Source organism: Chiloscyllium punctatum, chromosome 6 (genome assembly GCF_047496795.1).
Source record: "Chiloscyllium punctatum isolate Juve2018m chromosome 6, sChiPun1.3, whole genome shotgun sequence".
NCBI lineage: Eukaryota > Metazoa > Chordata > Chondrichthyes > Orectolobiformes > Hemiscylliidae > Chiloscyllium > Chiloscyllium punctatum.
Window position 1 is genome coordinate 26,411,477 of NC_092744.1, and position 21,717 is coordinate 26,433,193.

Sequence of the window (21,717 nt, forward strand, 5' to 3'; positions counted from 1 at the left end):
CCTCAAAAGAAGTAAATCTGCCGACAACAACTGACCTGGCCTACGTATGATTTTCTCCGAATGGCCTGGCAAATGACTTTAGCTGTGTCAAAGCATTAAAGTTTGCATTCTCTACCATGCAGCGTTGATTCTGAAGACGCCATCTCCCACACATACCCCCCACCCCCCCATCCCGTCCCCCACTTCACTCTCTAACTGGATTGCAGCACTTCAAGCCCTTCCAGTTAAACAGCAATTAAAGACAGGCGATAATTGACAGCGTCACTCACATTCCATCAATGATTTTTTTTAAGTCCACGGGAATCCTAATGAACGATTTCACTGTAAGTATCGAACAGGAGACAGTGAAGTTGTCTCGGCTTGGTGTTATTAGTGGAGTTGAAAATGTGTTGCTGGAAAAGCGCAGCAGGTCAGGTAGCATCCAAGGAACAGGAGAATCGACGTTTCGGGCATCAGCCCTTCTTCAGCCCTTATTAGTGGAGTCTCACATACACGCCAAGATTCTGTGAAATTGAGTGATAAGGTTGATAGCGTGTCGGAAGTTTATTTTGCATTCCTTCCAGATTACAAAATCAAGAGAATTTGAAAAATGTCTGTTGACTCACCATCGCACATTTTATTATTCTGGCATCAATTGTTCTAGATTGTTTCTAGGAATAACACAGCGTGCAGTTTTACATCTATAGATCTCAAAGGTTGATGGGGTCGCAAGTCACTCATCGATCAGAAATAAGGTCTCTAGTGAGGTAAGATCCCACTGCTGATTTAATTTTTAAAACAAGTTTATTTTTAATTCGTTTATGAGATTTGAGCATCCCTGGCTAAGTTAGTACTTATTAGCCAGCCTTCACTGTTCTTGAGCAGGCGTCAGTGAGCTGTATCCTTGAATTGCAGCAATCCACGTTTTATAGGCACACCCACAATGTTGTAAGGATGGGAGTTCCAGATTGTTGACACAGCGACAAGGTAGGGACCATGAACTATCTCCCAATCGGGAGTGACTTGGAGGCTGACTTTCAGGTGGTATCGTTCTCACTTATCTGTTCCTTATTCGTAGCACGGGATTTGTTGCAATGGGAAGATTGTTGTACATGGTGCGTCCTGCTGCCATGCTGGACTAATGATGTTCTTGTTAATGTTCTTTTAATGGGAGACAGGCTGGCGCAAATAGTCTACATTATCCTGGGAAATAACAAACTTCCTGAGTATTGTTCGAGCTGCCCTTACAGGGAACCGGAGAGTATAGCATTACACTCTTAATCTGTACCTTGTAGGTGTTGGACAGAAATTGGGCAGACAGGAGATGAATTTTAGCATTCTCAGCCTTAGATCAGATCGGACAACCACATTGTTTCGTACAGTGGGTCCGCTTAGGTTTGCGGTCAATGATAACCTTTTTGTTAACTTTTGGTGTTTCAAGCAAGGTCTGTATTTGCCTCAGCCTCTGAGAAAGTGGTGAGCTACTTGAACCGTTGTAGTTCATCATTAGGACTTTGCTAGTTGCTAATGCAGCGCTGATATGGTCGTGTAATACAACAAATTTCTTTTAATTTGTTGTGACAAACTAACCAATCAGATTGCCCATTGCTACTGCTCTCCGCCTGAACACGACTAAAGTCAAATGCCTGGAAAAGGAGCAGCCGACCCGATTGCGTGTTCGTTTCCTGCCAGTCGAGTTGGATTTCATTATTTAATTTTGCCAAGGTTAATATTTATTCATGAGCGTTTTTTTAGTGTTCTTCTCTGGCCTCAGCAGAATTATGAAACATTTCGGGGTGAAAATACACAGAAGCAGGCCAAAGCTTGACGACAAAATTGCAAAGATCTCCACTGCGACTGTGTATTTGCCTGGTGAGCTGACATAAGCGGGAATAAAGGCTGTCCATACTGCGAAAAAAATCAACATGCTGAAGGTTACAAACTTCGCCTCGTTGAACTTGTCAGGCAATTTCCTTGCTAGAAAGGCCAGCACAAAACAGATACAAGACAAGATGCTAATATAAGCTAATACACTGTAGAAAGCCGCCACTGAGCCAACATTACATTCTAAGATGATTTTATCATTTTGATAAGCGGTATTTTTCACAGGGAATGGCGGAAACCTGACTAGCCACGTGACACAGATCCCAACCTGCACACAAGTACAGAGAAAGATGACAGTCCGCTGTTGAGTGGCACCAAACCACTTCATCACGTTGCTGTTGGGGAGCGTTGCTCTGAATGCCATCAGCACCACCACAGTTTTAGCGAGTATACAAGAGATACAGAGCACGAAGATGACTCCAAACGCTGTGTGACTCAGTACACAGGACCAGGAGGTTGGCCGGCCAATAAATGTCAGCGAGCACAGGAAGCACATGACTAGGGAGCTCAAGAGAAGAAAACTCAACTCGGAATTGTTTGCTTTCACGATAGCAGTGTTCCTGTGTCGGAAGAAAATAGCCATAACTGCGACGGTTAAACAAGCTCCTAGCAATGCAATTACGGTCAATATAATGCCTGCTGAATCTTCGAAGGAAAGATATTCGATTTCTCTCGGGATGCACATGATTCTCTCCGCATTTGACCAGTCATCTGAAGAGCATTTTGTGCACTCTATTGAATCTACGGATGGAAGAGCAAATAGGTCAGACATACAAACAGAAAATGCTGGAAATGTTCAGTAGGTGGGGCAGAAAGAAATTGCGTGAACGTTTCAGATCGGAGGTGTGCGACTTCAGCAATGTAGGACGCCTTATTTCCCTTAATCCCGTGAACAAGCTTTCTGCAGTCATTTAAAAATTGCTAAATAAGAGAATGTTGAAGTTATTCTCTTGGGGGAATAGTCTGGGGGATGTTCTCAGTTCCAACTGAGCCAGTTATCACAATGCGGAATGCGCTGTCTAAAAAAAGCAGTCAGGTCAGTAGTTACCTGACGAAGGACCAGCGCTCCGAAAGCTTGTGCATTCAAATAAACCTGTTGGACTCTAACATGGTTTTGCGTGATTTTTAACTTTGTCCACCCCCGCCCAACATCGGCTCCCCCACATCATAAAAAGGCAATGGAGTAAGCTCAACAGTAACTTTCAAATTGCTCTGGATAAATGCTTGCAAAAGAAAAAGTGCAGAGCCGTGGTGAAAGAGCGGAGGGATCGGATTAACGATAGGTCTTGCTCAATGAACCAGTACAGGTTAGATTGATTGAATGGCCCGGATGTAGGCGGCTGGTATTCTGATACTTAATACCAGTCTGTCAATATTGGGGGGAAAAGAATTTGGCACTTTTTTTTCTGTAATGAGGCAGTTAGTAAAAGTAATGTCCAATATGGAATAAGCTTCATTGGGTACGGGAACATTAATCTCAATTTAGGTTGTACTGAATGAAAATGGCTCCAGCTAAGGAAGGGAACATCAGCCAAGGCTTGTGGTTTCAATCTCGAGACTGCAGCAGCAAAAGCGAATGTGTCTGCACAGTTAAACGGGAAAACCAAGCTTATTCATAATTTTCTCCATTCTCAAAATATCCAACGATTAATGACTTTCAAGATTGTCAACATAAGAGTGAAGTTTTTTGTATTCACTTCTGGGACGTGGGCGTCACTGTTCAGGCTAGCATTTATTGTCCACCCTAGTTACCTGTAAGAAAGTGCTGGTGAACCGCCTTCTTGGAACGCTGCGCCCCATATGCTTACGTTGACCCATTTGGGTTGGGCGTGGAGAAACTTAAGTTTCACAGCAGTCACTTGAGCAAGTTGCGAGGAGGCAGTGTCCTTCGGTGGAAAATCGGAACAGACTAATTTGTCTTTGCAAGCGTCTAACCAGTGCAGGTAAAATCCCCCAGTGTTAGTTTCCATTAATACAGCGCCTTCAAAGATGCCCCTTTACGATAAGTGCGTCTAAGTGTGCATTACCTGTTTCATTACTAATCTCCCCGTCAGTACAAGCCACACAGTCAAAGCAACAAAGCGGCTCGCCGCTTCGAGGCACTTTTCTCGTTCCAGGGGGGCAGCTTTCACTGCACGCAGATTGAGGGGGCTGCATATAAGAGTAAAAGACATAACCCAATGAAACAATCGGCGTTTTTGTTTCACATGGAAAAGATAATAAATTGGTCAGACGGCATTAGTGGGTAATTACATTTAACCTTGATTCTTTCTGATTAATAGTTAATGGCATTTTTTAATTTCAAATATATACTTTGTTCATAAAATATTTTGATGGTCTGTACAGTTGGTCATGCCATACATACGTAAACATTCCATTTCTTTGCATAAGAGATCAGAATTTATCATTTGTATATACAGGTCTGTACGTTTATCAATCATATATCCATATATTTAGCTGAGGCGTCAGCAGAGCCCAAATGACTGCGTGGGTCCCCTGTTCTTCTTAGACAGGCAGATGTTACACAGTGGTCTTTCCCCACCGCGCCTTGGTGGCAGCACCCCAAGCTTCAGCGCATCCCTCAACACGTAGTCCTGGGACCTTGGAATGTGCCAGTCTGCAACACTCAGTCAGGGTCAACTCCTTCAGCTGGAAGATCAACAGGTTTTGGACTGCCCAGAGAGCATCCTTCATTGAGTTGATGATCCTCCAGGCACAGTTGATGTTCGTCTCGGTGTGCATCCCGGGGAACAGACCATAGAGCACAGAGGTCCACGTCACGGCACTGCTTGGGATGAACCTCAACAAACACCACTGCATTCCTCTCCAGACTTCTTCTGCATAGGCACATTCCAGAACGAGGTGTGTGACAGTCTCGTCCCTCCCACAGCTGCTTCGAGGGCAGCAGGTGGTGTGGCTGAGAGTCCAGGCATGCATAAAGGATCTCACAGGCAGAGCCCTTCTCACCACCAGCCAAGCCATGTCTTGGTGCTTGTTGGAAAGTTCTGGTGATGAGGCATTCTACCAAATGACTTTGACAGTCTGCTCAGGGAACCGCTCGATAGGATCCGCCCTCTCCTTTTCCTGAAGGGTCTCAAGGACACTACGTGCTGACCAATTCCTGATGGACTTCTGGTCAAAGGTGTTTTTCTTCATAAACTTCTCCATGAAGGACAGGTGATATGGAACAGTCCAACTATTTGGAGCGTTCTGTGGCAGCAGGGCCAGGCCCATCCTTCACAACACCGGGGACAGGTAGAACCTCAGTACGTAGTGACACTTGGTGTTTGCATACCGGGGATCCACGCTGCTTGATGCAGCCACACACAAAGGTGGCCATCAGGGTGAGGGTGGCATTGGGTGTACTTTTTCCCCAATTGCCCAGATCTTTATACATCAAGTCCCTTCAGACTCGGTCCATCTTTGATCTCCATATAAATTGGAAGATGGCCTGGGTGACTGCAGCGGTACAGGTTCTGGGCATAGGCCAGACCTGTGCCACGTATAACAGCAATGGCAGTCCTCACATCTGATGACCAGGTTTTTTCCCGCGATGGAGAGCGACTGTTGCTTCCATCTGCCCAGTTTCTGCCTCACTTTGCTGATACGCTCCTCCCAAGAATTGGCACATGCCCCAGCCACCCCGAACCAAATACCCAGCATCTTCAGGTGGTTGATCCTGACAGTGAAGGGGATTGTGGATTGGGCGGCCCAGCTCCCGAAGAGCATGGCCTCACTCTTGCCTCGGTTTACCCCAAGGCCCGTTCGAACTGATCACATATGCATGTGAGTCTGTGCACAGACAGCAGATCCGAGCAGAAAACGGCGATGTCATCCATGTACAGGGAGGCCTTAACCTGCAGGCCCCAGCTGCCAGGAATAGTCACCCCTCTCAGGCTCGCATCCTTCCTGATGGACTTGGCAAATAGCTCTATGCAGCACACAAACAAGGTAGGAGAGAGAAGCCAGCCCTGCCTGACTCCAGATCTGACTGGGAAGCTATCTGATTCCCACCCATTGATTGAGACTGCACTGAAAATGTTGGTGTAGAGCAGTCTGATCCAATTGCAGATTCCCTCCCCAAAGCCCATTTTGGAGAGAACATCACTCATATATGTGTGTGATCTCCTGTCAAAGGCTTTCTCCTGGTCCAGGCTGATGAGGCAGGTGTCCAACCCTCTGTCCTGCATGTAGGCGATCGTATCCCTGAGGAGTACGAGACTCTCAGCGATCTTGCTGCCCGGTACAGCACAGGTTTGGTCAGGGTGAATCACCAACCCCAGAGCAGACCTAACCCGGTTGGCAATAACCTTTGACAGAATTTTGTAATCCGCATTCAATAGTGAGATTGGTCTCCAATTTCTGAGTTCCTCCCTCTCCCTCTTTTGCTTGTATATGAGGGTGATGATGCCTGTTCTCATGGATTCACTCATGGTACCAGCCCGAAGCATACTGACATACACCTCCAGCAGGTCCTGGCCAATCAAGCCCCACAGAGCAGAATAGAGCTCAACAGGTAAGCCGTTGCTTCCGGGAGTTTTATTCTTTTCGAAGGACCTTGGTCAGCTCGTCCAGAGATAGCGGCTGGTCCAGCCTCTCCCGTGTTCTGTCGTCTAAGACCTCCGTGATAGAAGATGACATATTCACTTCCTGATCCCTGTTCGCATTAATTCCTACCTAATGTTAGGGACTATGGCTTTCTCTTCGCCTGTCAGCAACACCACATTTATCATGCATAATCCGAGGACTGCTGAACAGTTATGTGACTGCAGATTACATCACAATTGACGACTACTACGGTCTCACAAAATCTCCAAACGCGCACTGGATGGATGTGAGGGGGAGTGGGGGGGGGGGGGGGGGGGTTCGCAGGGGGCGGAGTGGAGCATACTGTATAAACCTGGTCTGCAATTAAAAAGAACATCCTAAAAACATTCAAAAATTTGGAGCAGTTTCTGTGGAAGGAGAAAATTGGTTTTTAAGGACTTGATAGACATTTTATCGTGGTTTTCACTCACAGAACGTGATGCTCAGAACAGTATACAAGTGACTGTTACTTTCGATTAACTAGTGCAGACACACTGTGAGGAAGGTGAGTATTGGGCCCAAAATTCCAACTCAGAGGTAGGGACACTACCTCTGTTGTAATTAAGTGTCAATTAATTAATTCGTTAATTTTGGCTTCCCTAACCATTTACCGCATTGTCAGCCGTTAATCTCTAAGCACACATTTGTGGCCATTGAGTACGTTGGAATTGGTTTAGATCTTGACGCAAGAGTCGGCTATCCTTATCATACCTGAGTTTTGCCACCAGTCCAAACGATGGAATGTTCATTCAGAGAAAGTTCCTGCCCTGCGATTGCGAAGGAATCAAAACGACCCACCTGGGCGTACTCCACCTTTCCACTGGTACCTCTCTGACAATTAATCATGTCATACGATGCAATTGCATCTCCGTTTTCATCAAATCCTACTTCCCCTCCAAACTGATCGGTGAATCTGACTTCCTTTAAGTAATGAAGGAGCTGTTTTAAAATATGAGAAAATGAAAAATGGAAGCAGGAAGCAGTCTGGACACTGTTAAATAAGACTCTAGCCCTTATCGCACCTCAACCCTAACCACAGTATCAGATAATAATTAAGACTCAAAAATCTATTGATCCATTTTTACAATATATTCAACTTTAGGGTAGATAATTGCAAATATTCATAACTCCATAAGTGAAAAAAAAATTCCTTACCTCAGTCCAAAATGTTCACTCATTTTTCCAAATGATTAGAACAGAATATTTTGTCAGTAATCAAGGGCGGTGGAGGGGTGGGGGGGGGGGGGGGGGGGATGACAATGTAGCTAATTAGCACATTATATTTCCAACCTTCCTCTTCCATTGTATTTCTTCTACCTCTTTTCCCTAACTGAAGAGGTCAATTAGTAAATTCTACTCTCAAGGTGCGACCATCACTGGTTTGGCTAGCACTTACTGCCATCTCTGGTCGTCCTTGTTAAATATTGGTGAGCCAACTTCTTCTATGATTGGACGGCAATCTGATTCTCCAGGCTATGTCAGAGTGTGGTTAATAGGCGACCATGTTGATATGAGACTAGACGCACCAACGTGGCCTAGGGCTGGTGTGGTCAGTGGTAGTATCCCTACCCCTGAGCTAGCAGGCCCAGGCTCAAGTCCCACCTGCTCCAGATGTGTGTAGTAACATCTCCGAATAGATTTGTTAGAAAATATTTATAAGAAGCCCTGAGCAGATAAAGATGGTACATTTCCTTCTCAAAAGGACATTCGTGAAGTTGTCAGTGTTGACAACAATCCAATAGTTCCATGGTTAACTCATAGCTTTTTATTTCCCTTCCAAAGTTTTTAAACTGGATTTATAGTATCCTAGTGCCATGGTGGAATATTGTCACCAGTTTTTTGAATTATTTCTCCAGAATTTTTGGATGACTAATACAGCGTCATAATATCTACCTACTACATATATATCAATACGTGTAGTTGGTTCAAATCTCCTGGACTGTTGATCTTGTTGGCACTTCCGCTATAGTCCTCTCCCCTCAGTCTTTCCTTGATCCTATTATCTAATAGATTTTTAAATCCCATCTAAATGTCCACTATCTCACTTTGCTTGATAATTAGGTAATGATGGATTAAGGAGAACATTCAGCCCATCGTCATTCATACATGAAGGATGTTCCTACTGCGCTGACACCAAAGGAATAACCACTATATGTATTCGTTTGTCTCGTTATTTACCTACCTGCAAACACGTTTTCACATGTTGGTCTTAAAGAAGGAACAAAAATCAACACGTCAGACCTCGGATTATTTTTCCATGACTGCTCACCTGCCATGGTTGAAAGTTATGTATGCTCGCACAGCTACTGTTTATAAACGGCCCATTACCGCTCTCACACAAGCTTAAGCGATTCAGTGCGTGGGCAATGGCATAAACGCCTTTGTACACGTTGTATGAAACTCTGAGCTGTGATGTGTCAGAATATATGGTGTCGGTATCTTCCAGACTCTCAGATCCTGTGCATAAACGGGCTCTGGTAATTGAACCTTTGGTCGTATTTTCAGGTAGTTTTAATTTACATGCAAACAGCTCCTCCCAGAACACATTGGTGTAGCCACCCCCCTCGTGTGGAGAAGGTTTCACTCGGAGGAGGAATTCTCGAAGCCCAGGGATTTCTGTTCTGCGAAATGAAAACCCAATCGCTCCTTCCAGATAGGGCAAGAATTGCTCGGTATAAAGCACAGCACCAGTGATCCAGGCTTCACTAGCAAGCCATTGGATCCCAGTCACATTTTGGCTGGCGATCTCCTGAACTAACTGAAGCATTTCCCTCTCGGGGCTGAACACGACAATAACCTTGGCTGATGATCTTTTCATCACAGCCACGATTTGAGATATTTTCTCTGCGTTGTAGATCTTCGGCAGAATGTATGAGAAAGCGATACAAGCGCCAAACTCGGTGACCTGTTCGATGAATTGCTGGATCGCAAATCTCCCGTAATCGTCGTCATTCGCAAGAGCTCCAATCCAAGACCAACCAAAGTGTTTCACAAGTTGTGCCAAAGCCTTGGTCTGAAAATAATCGCTGGGCGCTGTGCGGAAAAATGTGGGATATTTACGCCTGTCGCTCAGGCAGGTACACGTGGAGAAGTAACTGACCTGAAAGAAGCAAAGGAATTTATTTCAAGACAAGGTCCGGCCCATGGTAAAAGAGACATCACCCAAGACCTGACTATAATCCATTGCACAGACTTCGAGGCCGAAACCGTCTGACATGCCGCTAATCCAGAATTTCTGACCCACACTGCAGACCCACATCCACAATCCTGGACACATAGTCCAACACTGCAGCCAATCCACCTGAACCCCCTCAGGAACTGAGGGTTAGTGCAGGGCAGAACAATGAGAAAGTCGAGAGTATTGTTCTATAAATTGCCAATTCGTTCGCAAAGCATGGTAGAAATGTAAAGTATATCCAAAATTATTTCACTCTGTTCTGCCCTGTTCTGAATTTTTTTTCTCTCTCTAATACTTCCACCAATTCTGCTCTATCCAATGACAGTTCAGTTCTTGGTTCGATGCTGGCCAAATGCTTTCCACAATCAGTTGGTCTCGCATCCGCAACCCCAGCAATAAAGAAATTAAACATTCCACGGGAACATTTCATTAATTGTTAGTGATGCCACCGAAACACCCCAGCACCCCGCCCCACCCGCCCCGGAAGTTCCGAGTGTCTGTGTGTGTTGATATCAGACGAGGTCGAAATAGCTTGACGGTTATACTCAGAATAGCTCTAACTAGTCTACAAATTATTACCAAAGCTATATGATAAGCAGCAATCACTTGGGTGGCATATAACCAGCTCATCGGATGTCAAATGTCTAATTCTTACCTTTAAACATCTGCGCTTTCATTCGCCCCTCTTGTCAACAGCTGACAAGACCCTGTGCTCTGGAATGCACACCATAAACCTCTCTATCTTTCCGTTTGTTTTTCTTGCTTTAAGATACTCCGACGCTTTATGTGACACGATGTCAATTACTTACAGTGTGGAAACAGACCCTTTGGCCCAACAAGTCCACACCGACCCGCCGAAGCGCAACCCACCCATACCCCTTTTACCTAATACTACGGGCAATTTAGCATGGCCAATTCACCTGACCTGCACATCTTTGGACTGTGGGAGGAAACCGGAGCACCCGGAGGAAACCTACGCAGACACGGGGAGAATGTGCAAACTCCACACAGTCAGTCGCCTGAGTCGGGAAATGAACCCGTGTCTCTGGCGCTAGAGCTCACCACTGTGCCACTGTGCCACCGTGCCGCCCACTGATCACACACCCTTGAAGCGCTGTGGGTTCATTTACTATATAAGGGGCAGTGTTAGTGTAAGTTGTTGTCCTCATTGTGAGTCAAAACATATGGCAGAATGGGAGAGAAACTGCTACCAAGAACGTGATACAGGAGAAGATTACAAATCATAAGGGGTAGATGTAGGGGTATGGGTGGGTTGCGCTTCGGCGGGTGCGGTGTGGACTTGTTGGGCCGAAGGGCCTGTTTCCACAATGTAAGTAATCTAAATAACTTACAATGGGAACTTGGAACGGTCCTGCTGAGCTTGCAATAATACTGGACTGAAGAGATCCGGCTTCCCCGATTATTCCTGCAACAGACGCTGCTCCATGGCACGTGCTGTTTGACATTTCATCTCCAGCATCACTCAGAAATGACATAGCTGCTCTCAGAGCATAGCTATCACAAGTGTCATATATCCTATAGCCCAGCGTAGTATTGGGCAAAATGGTCGGGTCCTTGTTGATTTCTTCAATAGTAAAGATCATCGTCTGTAACCAGCGAAAGGCTCTGAAATCAAACCTGTACAACACATAATGATTCAGTATCACCCGCCTCAGATAGTCCTTAACCGGTTTTAATACCTCGTTGTTTGACTAATACTTTGAAAGCAATTTTGTTTTATTACGGTGGTTCATTCCAGGGATGTGAAGTTCGATGGCAAGGCCAGAAAATACAGCGCACCCTCAACTGTCTTTGAGAAATGAAAAAAATATATTCATGGTTAAAAAAGTTTTCAATTGTCCCCGTGTGTTTATTTTTATAGATGCGTCTAGCTTTCTATTTTATATAAAATATTCAAACTAACATGAGTGATAGATACACGTTGTGGGCAGTCTTTGCTTGATAGGATGGCCGGGCCAGTAGCACTAGTTTGAAAGATATCGATACAGCCCAACAGCCATTAATACTCCAATACAATTGGACGAGCGCAAAAGGTAGGTTTAAGAGAGAGTCTGAGTATTTCTGTATACAAGAATAAGGAATCACTGGAGCAGACTGAATTTGGTGAGTAAAGGATTTTCTTCACGCAAAAGCGATCTGACCAACAAAGTAGATCTGATGAAGGATCAATGTTAGACTGCAAGGATTACATCAGGAATTCTCTCTTCAAAAAACAGAGCATATTTCTCCATATGAACTTCACATCAGATGAAACTTGTACATCCTAGACGTTAGTGACAGTAGGAATATATAGGCAAACCTTGCAGAAACGAAGTTAATGTTAACAAAGCATCCCAGAGAGGCCTTGGATTGTGAGACAGGGAGGTATTCGATATTGATAAGTACTAGGTTAAAAATGCACCAGGCCAGGTTAAGATTGACTGGATGAAGACGACTAAGGACACTAGTCATAAACAAGAATTAGCTTTTTTTTACGATTGTTTGAAGAAACATCAGACTTTGGATAATGAAGCCGTGATGTGCCCAGAATCGTTTATGAATACTGAATTTCTCAGCATTTACTCCAGCTAGACTGGAGAGATATTCTCCCTGAGTTTGGTTGAATAAATTGCTGTCAATTTGTACTCAGTCTACAAAATTTAGAAGTTACCACAGCGTCACAATGCTGTAATGTTAACTTGGTATCTCTTCACTAATGCTGTCAGACCGACTGAGTATTTCTAGCATTTCTTGTTCTTATTCAAACAGAAATTTGTGTCAGACAATGACATAATGGTGATTCAAACTTGAATCAGCATCTCAGCTCCTTGAAACAGTCCATTGCTAAGCAGCTTTCTCCTGATTGAGTCATAGAGATGTACAGTATGGAAACAGACCCTTTGGTCTAACCTGTCCATGCCGACCAGATATCCCAACCCAATCTAGTCTCACCTGCCAGCACCCGGCCCATATCCCTCCAAACTCTTCCAATTCATATACCCATCCAGATGTCTTTTAAATGTTGCAATTGTACTAGCCTCCACCACTTCCTCTGGCCGCTCATGCCATATATGTACCACCCTCTGCGTGAAAAAGTTGCCCCTTAGATATCTTTTAGATCTTTCCCCTCTCACCCTAAACCTATACCCTCTGGTTCTGGACTCCCCCACCCCAGGGAAAAGACTTTGTCTATTTATCCTATCCATGCCCCTCATAATTTTGTAAACCTCAGCCTCCGACCCTCCAGGGAAAACAGCCCCAGCCAATTTAGCCTCTCCCTAAACCTCAAATCCTCCAAACCTGGCAACATCCTTGTTAACTTTTCTGAACCTTTTTCAAGTTTCAGAACATCTTTCCAATAGGAAGGAGACCAGAATTGCACACAATATTCCAACAGTGGCCTAACCAAGGTCCTGTACAGCCGCAGCATCTGCTCTCAACTCCTGTATTCAATACTCTGATGAATAAAGGAAAACGTACCAAATGCTTTCTTCACTATCCTATCTACCTGCGACTCCACTTTCAAGGAGCTATAACCTGCACTCCAGGGGTTCTTTGTTCAGCAATACTCCATAGGACCTTACCATTAAGTGTATAAGTCCTGCTAAGATTTGCTTTCCCAAAATGCAGCATCTTGCATTTATCTGAATTAAACTCCATCTGCCACTTCTTCACCCATTGGCCCATCTGGTCCAGATCCTGTTGTAATAGACAATAGTGCAGATGTAGGCCATTCTGCCCTTTGAGCCTGCATCACCATTCAATACGATCATGGCTGATCATCCTTAATCAGTATCCTGTTCCTGCCTTATCTCCATAACCCTTGATTCCATTATCCTTGAGAGCTCTATCCAACTCTTTCTTAAATGAATCCAGAGACTGGGCCTCCACTGCCCTCTGGGGCAGAGCATTCCACACAGCCACCACTCTCTGGGTGAAGAAGTTTCTCCTCATCTCTGAGGTAACCTTTTTCGCTGTCCACTACACCTCCAATTTTGGTGTCATCTGCAAACTTACTAACTATGCCTCTTATGATCACATCCACTTTTGAGTATCACAATATTGTTACTTCCAAATGAAGCCTTTCACTGCTTGGTGTAAGGGTTTTCTAATTTGTACGCTGATCAGTCGAAAGCACAAAACATAGGGAGCATAGTGCATGCCATGTGGAACTTTTTGTGGGATCACAGGATTATGCAACACAGAATGTGACCATTCAAGCCATCATGATTGTGCTGGATTGTTGAAAGAATGCTCCAAAAATTCCACTCACCGGCTATTCCTCCAAAGCCCAGCATATGTTTCTTATTCAGTTAATTTCAGAAGGTATTATTGAATTGACTTCCACTATGCATTCATGCAGTACATTCCAGAACATAACAGCAAAATAAATTCTTGTCATTTCTTATTTTTGACAGTTACTTTAAATGTGTGTTTTCTGTTGATTGCTACTTCAACCAGAGAAAGTAGTTTCTCCTTATTTACTCTAAAAGAAACTTCATACTTTTGAACTCTTCCATCAAAGCTCAGTTGACCTTTACTCAGATCAAAAGTTTACAGATTCTGTCATCTGTCCACTTGGCTTCTTTCATGTCTGCTACCTTTCTAATTGAATGTCAGCTGCACTATTACAAATACTTTGACATATTTGTAATTGTCCTGGTGCCTAGAACTACACAGTCTAGGCCTCACCTGTAACTTACTAACTTTAGTATAATGTGTATGTATTTGTTCCCATTACAAAGATAGGATCCCATGTGTATTTTGAATAACTTCCTCAACTTGACTTACCATTTCCAAAGACTATCAGACCATAAGGCATAAGAGCAAAATTAGGTCATTTGGCTCATCAGGTCTCCTCCACCCTTTGATCATGGCTGATATGTTCATCAACCTCATTCTCCTGTCTTCTCTCCATAACCTTTTGATCATCTTACCAATGAAGAATCTATCTACCTGACTTAAATACACTCAATAACTTGGCCTCCACAGCCTTCTGGGGCAATGATCAACCATCCTTCAGCTAAAGAGATTTCTCCTCATTTCAGTTGTGAAGGGTCATCCATTCACTTCCAGTCTCTCCTACTAATGAAAACATCTTCTCCATGTCCACTTATCTAAGCCTCTCAGTATTCTGTAACTTTTAATGAGAGCTCCCTCATCTTTCTGAACTCCACTGAGTACAGACTCAGAGTCCTGAACTACTCCGCATATGGCAAACCCATCATCCCTGGATCATTCTTGTAAACATCCTCTGGATTCCCCTCCAATGCCAGCAAATCTGTGATTGTTACTTCAGCCAGGGAAAGCAGTTTCTCCTTATTTACTCCGGAAAATGTTCAAAAAATGTTTGAACTCTTCCATAAAGCCCAACTGACCTTCCCATTACAGGTATTGGTCTGGTAAACCTTCTCTTAACTATTTAAATGCATCTTGAAATAAAAGACAAAAACTGTTCACATATTTCAGATGCATCTCAACAGTGACCTTTATCAGTGGTGCATATATAACAAACTTTTGGATTTAGTTCCCCCTGCAATAAATTAGTAATTGTCTATTTGTTTTCCTAATTATTTGTTGTATCAGCGCATAAACCTTTTCTAATTCATGTCGGTGTCTCTGCGCTTTAGAGCTCTGCATTCTTTCATCATTTAGGTAATATACTTTCTTTTTTTATTATTCATGATAAAATAGACAATTTCACATTTTTCTACACTATACTCCATTTAGAACATAGCACATAGAACAGTACAGCACAGTACAGGCCTTTCAGCCTCCGATGTTGTGCTGATCTTTTATCCTACACTGAGATCAGACTAACCGATGTACTCTTCATTGTACTATCTTCCATGTGCCTTTCCAAAAGTCACTTAAATGTCTGTAATGCATGTGAGTCACCACTACTGCTGGCAGTGTATTCCACACACCCAATACTACCTGTGTAAAGAAACTACCTCTGACATCTCCCATAAACCTTCCTCTAATCAGTTTAAAACTATGCCCCCTCATGATAGACATTTCCACCATGAGAAAAAGTCTCTGGCTATCCATTGTATCTATGCCTCTCATCATCTGATACTCCTCTATCAACTCACCTCTCATCCTTCTTCGTTCCAATTAGAAAAACCCTAGTTCCCTCATCCTTTCTTCATAAGACATGCCCTCCAGTCCAGGCAGCATCCTTGTAAATCTACTCTGCAACCTCTCTAAAGCTTCCACATCCTTCCTATAATGAGGAAACCAGAGCTGAACATAATATTCCTAGTATGGTCTCAGCAGGGCTCTATAGAGCTGAAGCGTAACCTCCTGGCTCATAAACTTGGTCCCTCTGCATCATACGCCTTCTTAACAACCCTATCAACTTGGCTGGCAACTTTGAGGATCTATGAACATGTACCTCAAGATGCATCTGTTCTTTCACACTGCCAAGAATCCTGTCTTTAATCCTGTGTTCTGCATTCAAATTTGACCTTCCAGATCTTTGCCAGCTCTTTGCTCATTCAATTAGTTTTGTACCCTCTGCTTCTTGTTAACCAGTCAATATTCTATCCATTACAACTGCATAATAAACGTTTATTTTCTGCAATAACTTTTAATGTGGCACTTTATCAAATGCTTTCTTATTAATGTTCTTTAGGGAAGGAAATTTGCTACCTTCATGTAGTCTAGCATTTATGCAACTGCAGACCCACAGAAATATGCTTGACTGTGAAAATGCTAAAGGGACACCAGTTGGATTCAGCAGCACTGCTCACCACTAATTTCACATGGAATTTAGGAATAGGACATTAATATTATGCATTTTTGCAATATCAAATCCTAGGAATGAAATTCTTCCAAACATCCAGACGTTATTTCTGTATTTTCTGGCTGAAAAACAGAGTTAAAATAACATATTACAGCAGTCAATAATTGTCAGAAAAGATGATTAACACTGAAAACCTAATTTATCAGAGAATTAGAGCTAACGCATTGCAGTCGTTTTAATCCAAATGGAAAGAGACATTATGATGCAACGTGGCCAGCCTCTGGAGCCGATGGGGTTTGAGGCCAGGCCTTCCGGGCCAAAGGTAGAGGCGCTGCCACTGCATCGGCACGGTGGCTCAGTGGCTAGCATTGCTGCCTCACAGCACCAGGGTTCGATTCCAACCTCGGGTGACCGTCTGTGTGGAGTTTGCACATTCTCCCCGTGTCTGCGTGGGTTTCCTCCCACAGTCACAAAGATGTGCAGGTCAGGTGAATTGGCCATGCTAAATTGCCCATAGTACTAGGTGCATTAGTTAGAGGGTTACTCTTCGGAGGGTCGGTGTGAACTGGTTGGGCCGAAGGGCCTGTTCCCACACTGCAGGGAATCTAATCTAATCACTAGACCCCTATGCTTGCTAGTTGTAGATATTTAAATCAAGGTGTGATAACACGCTTCTTGAGCCGACGGTAATTGAATTAGTCTCCTGACCCAGAGGTAGGGACATTACCACTACGTCATAAAAACACTATAGCTTATTCCTTGTGTGCTGATTTGCCCCCACCCGTAACTGGTTTACGGGTAGTTTAGCAATCATTACTCTTTTGAATTTCCTTTCTATTTCAAATATAAGTACCCTTTTTTCACTTCTGTTCCTCCCTTAATTCTCATTTGTTCAAAATCAGATCATTGCGTTCTGCTCTCGAGTCAGACTCGTTTTAACGATACTAAAGTTCGAGAACTTATTGCCTGCCTTAATTTTGTCTTAGTTTCAAATACTACAGGAACAAAATTCAACTTCAGGTGAGCGTATTAAGTGGACGACCGCGGACTGGCAGAATGTTAATTCGTCTGTAAATTCATGGAAAGAGAAAATAGTGGGGCTGTGCAAAACGTGGTGGTTAGTTTCATATCAAATCATCCGAAATTGATAGTAACCCAAGCTAGAAATCAAATTGATGGAGAAACTCTGCAGATCTTTCACCACCTGTGGAGAAAAAAAGAGTTAATGTTTCGAGTCGAGTGACTCTTTTTTAGAATTCAAGATAGCACCGCAATGGGATTTTGTGCACAATGCCTAGTGTTTTGATTGATTTGCTCTAAACTGTTCCACACGCAGGTTTTGCCTTTCATTATAGTTCTCGAGTATTCATCATTTTATTTTCGAATTCTGATGTTCCGCAAGCAAATACCCAGAACCATAGTGAATAAACGATAACATGTATGGCCAATATTATCATCAAACTTATGACTCACCCTGTGCAGCGTAACTGGTTAGGTTTTGTTCTGTAGTGAAGCTCTGGTACATTAACGTATAAGCTGAGGGGGAACATTCCCCCGATTATTATGTCGCTATCCTGCGTCAGCCCAGGCGAAATAAAGTGTTCTTGCAGTTTGCATACAGAAGTTGCTCTGACTTGGGTCTCGAGTATAAAATGCAGAATGATCAAAGCGAATTGCCAATACATCGAATTTCTCTTAAAAGCAAGCAACATACTAAAATGCTTAGCCTCATTTATCTCCCAATTATGTCGACCTGTTATATACGTGAGAAGGTGGGGATTTCAGAAGGCATCTTGGGTTAACCTCAAAGTATAGTCCAGAAAATGCATAAATACATTCTCTCCTGTTGCTGTTTGTATTTTTTGTGCAATGTACAGGGGAGTTTGTTAAATGATTGTCATAAAGTATCAGTCATAATTGAATAATTCCATTTTAGTCCAATGGGTATAGAAGGTTCTTTGGGATTTTGTACATTAATCACAGTGAAAGGGATTCCATCTGACTTCATTCAGTCATAATTAAACAGCTTCTGTAAACTAAGAGATAGAACAGATTAAAGTGTTCTCACTAACTGGTACTGACACGAGTTAATATCCTACTACTTTCAGGACCAGTTTCCCCTCCTCGGTAGTTAAGGATGTTCTCAACCAGATTTCATCCATCTCCCACACTTCTGCCCTCAAAACCCTCCCCCCAACAACAATAAGGATTGTTGGCCTTAGTCCTCACATACCACCCCACCAACCTCCGAATCCAATGCATCATCCTCTAACATTTCTGCCACATACAATCAGACCCCAAAATCAGAGATATTTCTTTCCCCACGCATCTGCTTTCCACAGGGATCACTCACTCTGCAACTCCCTTGTCAACTCTACACTCCCCAGCAACTTCACCATCACACCCAGTACCTTTCCCTGCAAACACAGAGGTGCAACACCTGCCCCTATACCTCCCTTCTCACCTTCCTTCTCACCTTCATCCAAGGCTCCAAGCAATCCTTCAAGATCCAGCAGAGATTCACATGCACTTCACCCGACCAGACCTATTGCATCTATTGCTCCCGATGTGGTCTCCTGTATACCGGGGAGACCAAATACAGACTCAGGGACTCACTGAGCATCTGTCCTCTGTACGCATTGACCAACCCAATCTTCCAGTTGCCATGTATTTTATATATTTCTTCCTCCTACTCCCCTGTCAGAGTGAGGCCAGATGTAAACTGGAGGAATAACACCTGAAGTTTCACCTGGATAGCTTTCAGCTCAATGGCCCCAATATTGGCTTCACCAGCTTCAAATTCCCTCCAGAACCACCCCCCCCCCCCCCCACCACATAATCTCTTATCCAGCCCTGCCCTTCCTTCTTGCCTTCCTGAGCTGACCTAACCTGTCCATCTTCCCACTCACCTATCTGCTCCAACCTTCCCAATGGCCAATCACCAAAACTCCCTACCTGCATCCACATCACCGTCCCACCTACTCTACCCCCAGCCCCAGCCCCCTCAATCCATCTACTTTTGGGCTTCACTGTCCCTCCCTAGTCCCGATAAAGGGTTTGGCCTGTAACATTTATTGACTGTTGCTTCCAGCATCTGCAGTCTTTACTGTCTCCTAGTTCAGATATGAAATTAGTCAAAGCCATCCTTGGGAGTTGGAGGGTCATGGCAAATCTCAGTGTGCACAGCCCTCTCTCCACAGGAAAAAAATTCACATGGTTCAAGCTCAACTCCACCATGGTTCTGGTTACTCACAGGTGCCTTTGGTATCAGCTCCCGTCCTCCTCCTGCCATTACTCCTCCAAACCCTCATATGAGGAGCCTGAAGGAGTTGCCCCGATTTGCCCTCCCCTTAAGATAGTTCTGAGTACAGTTGTACAGTTGTGCATTTCTGATATGGTGTACAGACTGTAAACAAAAAATAATGCTACAAATCTTTCACATATGTTTGTGCTGTTTGGAATGAAATTCAATTTACATAGCAAAGCAAGGTAGATGGTGCCCATTTTACACACTGTCAAGTTTTTTATTTCTCTTTTGTCAGTGTGTAAAACTGGCATTCAAACAGATCTAGCAATGCAGAACTGGGTATGTACAAGGCACAATGGGCCATCAATCACCAACTGTAACCTCAGGCTAGACTTATCTCCCATTTTACCATTACCATCAAGTCAGAGGATCAATGAAGAGTCTATAGGGAGTTCCTGGAGCAACAGGCATTGCTAAAAATGAGATTTCAAACTGGTGAAGCTACAACATAGGACAGCTTGCATGCCAAGCAGATCAGATCTAAGTTTTATAATTTTGTCACACCTAGCTATGAATGGTGGTGACCTATTGAACAATTCATGAGGAGGAGACACCCCAAATATCCCATTTCAATGATGGGGAAGCCAGCACATCACAACAAGATACAAAGTGCTGATTGGTGATTCATCTTAAGCTCTTCCAGTATTAAGTGTAGCAGTCTCAGACAATTTAATTCTGTCCACATGATATCAAGAAATAGCTGAACGCATTGAATACTGAAAGGGTAATAGGCCCCGACAAAACTCTAGCAGTAATGGTCCTGAAGATATGTGGTCCAAAGCTAGCCCCACTCCAAGAGGTAGAACTCACTAATAGCATTCCAAAACCACTAAGTGATCAAGGAACAAAGGAAAGAGGGAGAAATAAATACAATAACTATCACTGGAGAAAATATACGAGGGGTACTAATGGGGCTAAAAGCTATTACATCCTCTAGATTGCATCCTAGAATATTAAAGGACATATCTACAGAAGTAGTAGATGCACTGGTAGTAACCTTCCAAGAATTCTTAGATTCTGGAAATATCCTCGAGGTTTGGAAAATTTGTAATGTAACATTCTTATTTGAAAAAGGAGGGAGACAATAAACAGGCAAGTATAGGACATTTAGCTTAACATCTGTCATTGGGAAAATGTTACTATCATTTACAATGATGCGCATTGAGAACTGCATAATATAATCAAGCAGAGTCAGCGTGTCTTCCTAAAGGGAAATCAGCCCTGACAAATTTAGTAGAATTCTTTGTGGAGATTGCAAGCAGTAGAGATAAAGAGGAACAAATAATCTAATCTAATCTAAAAAAAGTACATGTATTACATTTGGACATCTGAAACGTGTTTGGCAAGGTACCATACATGAGGCTACTTATAAGATAAGATCCCATGTTGTTGGGGATGGTATATTAACACAGATAGAAGAATGGGTAGCTGATACACGACAGAGGACAAGGGGAGCATTTTTAGGATAGCAAATTGTAACTACTGAAAGTGTCATCAGTGGTGGGCCACAGTTATTTACAATGTAAATAAAGATTTGTGTGAGGGAAATGAGTTTGCAAATAACACCAAAATAGATGAGAGGTCAAGTACTGAGGGGGACACAAAGACGCTAGCAATGGCATACACACAGGTTAACTGAATGGGTGATAACTTGACAATGGAATAAAATGTGGGAAAATGTGAAGTTATGCACTTTTGAGGGAAGAATGTAGTAGAGAATATTACTTAAGGTGCAGCACAGAGGGGTTTGGGGGTTTTTCTGTGCATAATCACAAAAAACTAGCATGCAAGATCAGTGTGTAATAATGAAGGCCAGTGGAATTTTGGCCTTTATTTCAAAAGAATGGAGTATAAAATAGGAAGTCTTTCTAACGCCATACTGTGAACATTTGTGGTCCCTTTATCTAATGAAATATCTACTGGTATGGGGGGGGGGGGGAGTCTATAGGAGGTTCACCAGCTTGATACGGGGTATGAAGGGATTTCCTTTTGAGGAGAGATGGATTGGTTTGGGCTTGTACTCATTGAAGTTTA

The 21,717-nt window shown here is 43.3% G+C and overlaps 1 protein-coding gene across 1 annotated transcript; it reads right to left on the reverse strand.

Moving 5' to 3' along the window:
- Window positions 1–1,705: 1,705 nt before the first annotated feature.
- On the reverse strand, window positions 1,706–18,061 carry LOC140478641 (extracellular calcium-sensing receptor-like). The gene is made up of 6 exons (XM_072571857.1): window positions 17,850–18,061; window positions 10,981–11,266; window positions 8,720–9,550; window positions 7,162–7,389; window positions 3,891–4,014; window positions 1,706–2,604 (listed from the first exon to the last, which is right to left on the reverse strand). Exons 1-6 carry the CDS (start codon window positions 18,059–18,061, stop codon window positions 1,706–1,708), a joined length of 2,580 nt encoding a protein of 859 aa, XP_072427958.1.
- Window positions 18,062–21,717: the final 3,656 nt, after the last annotated feature.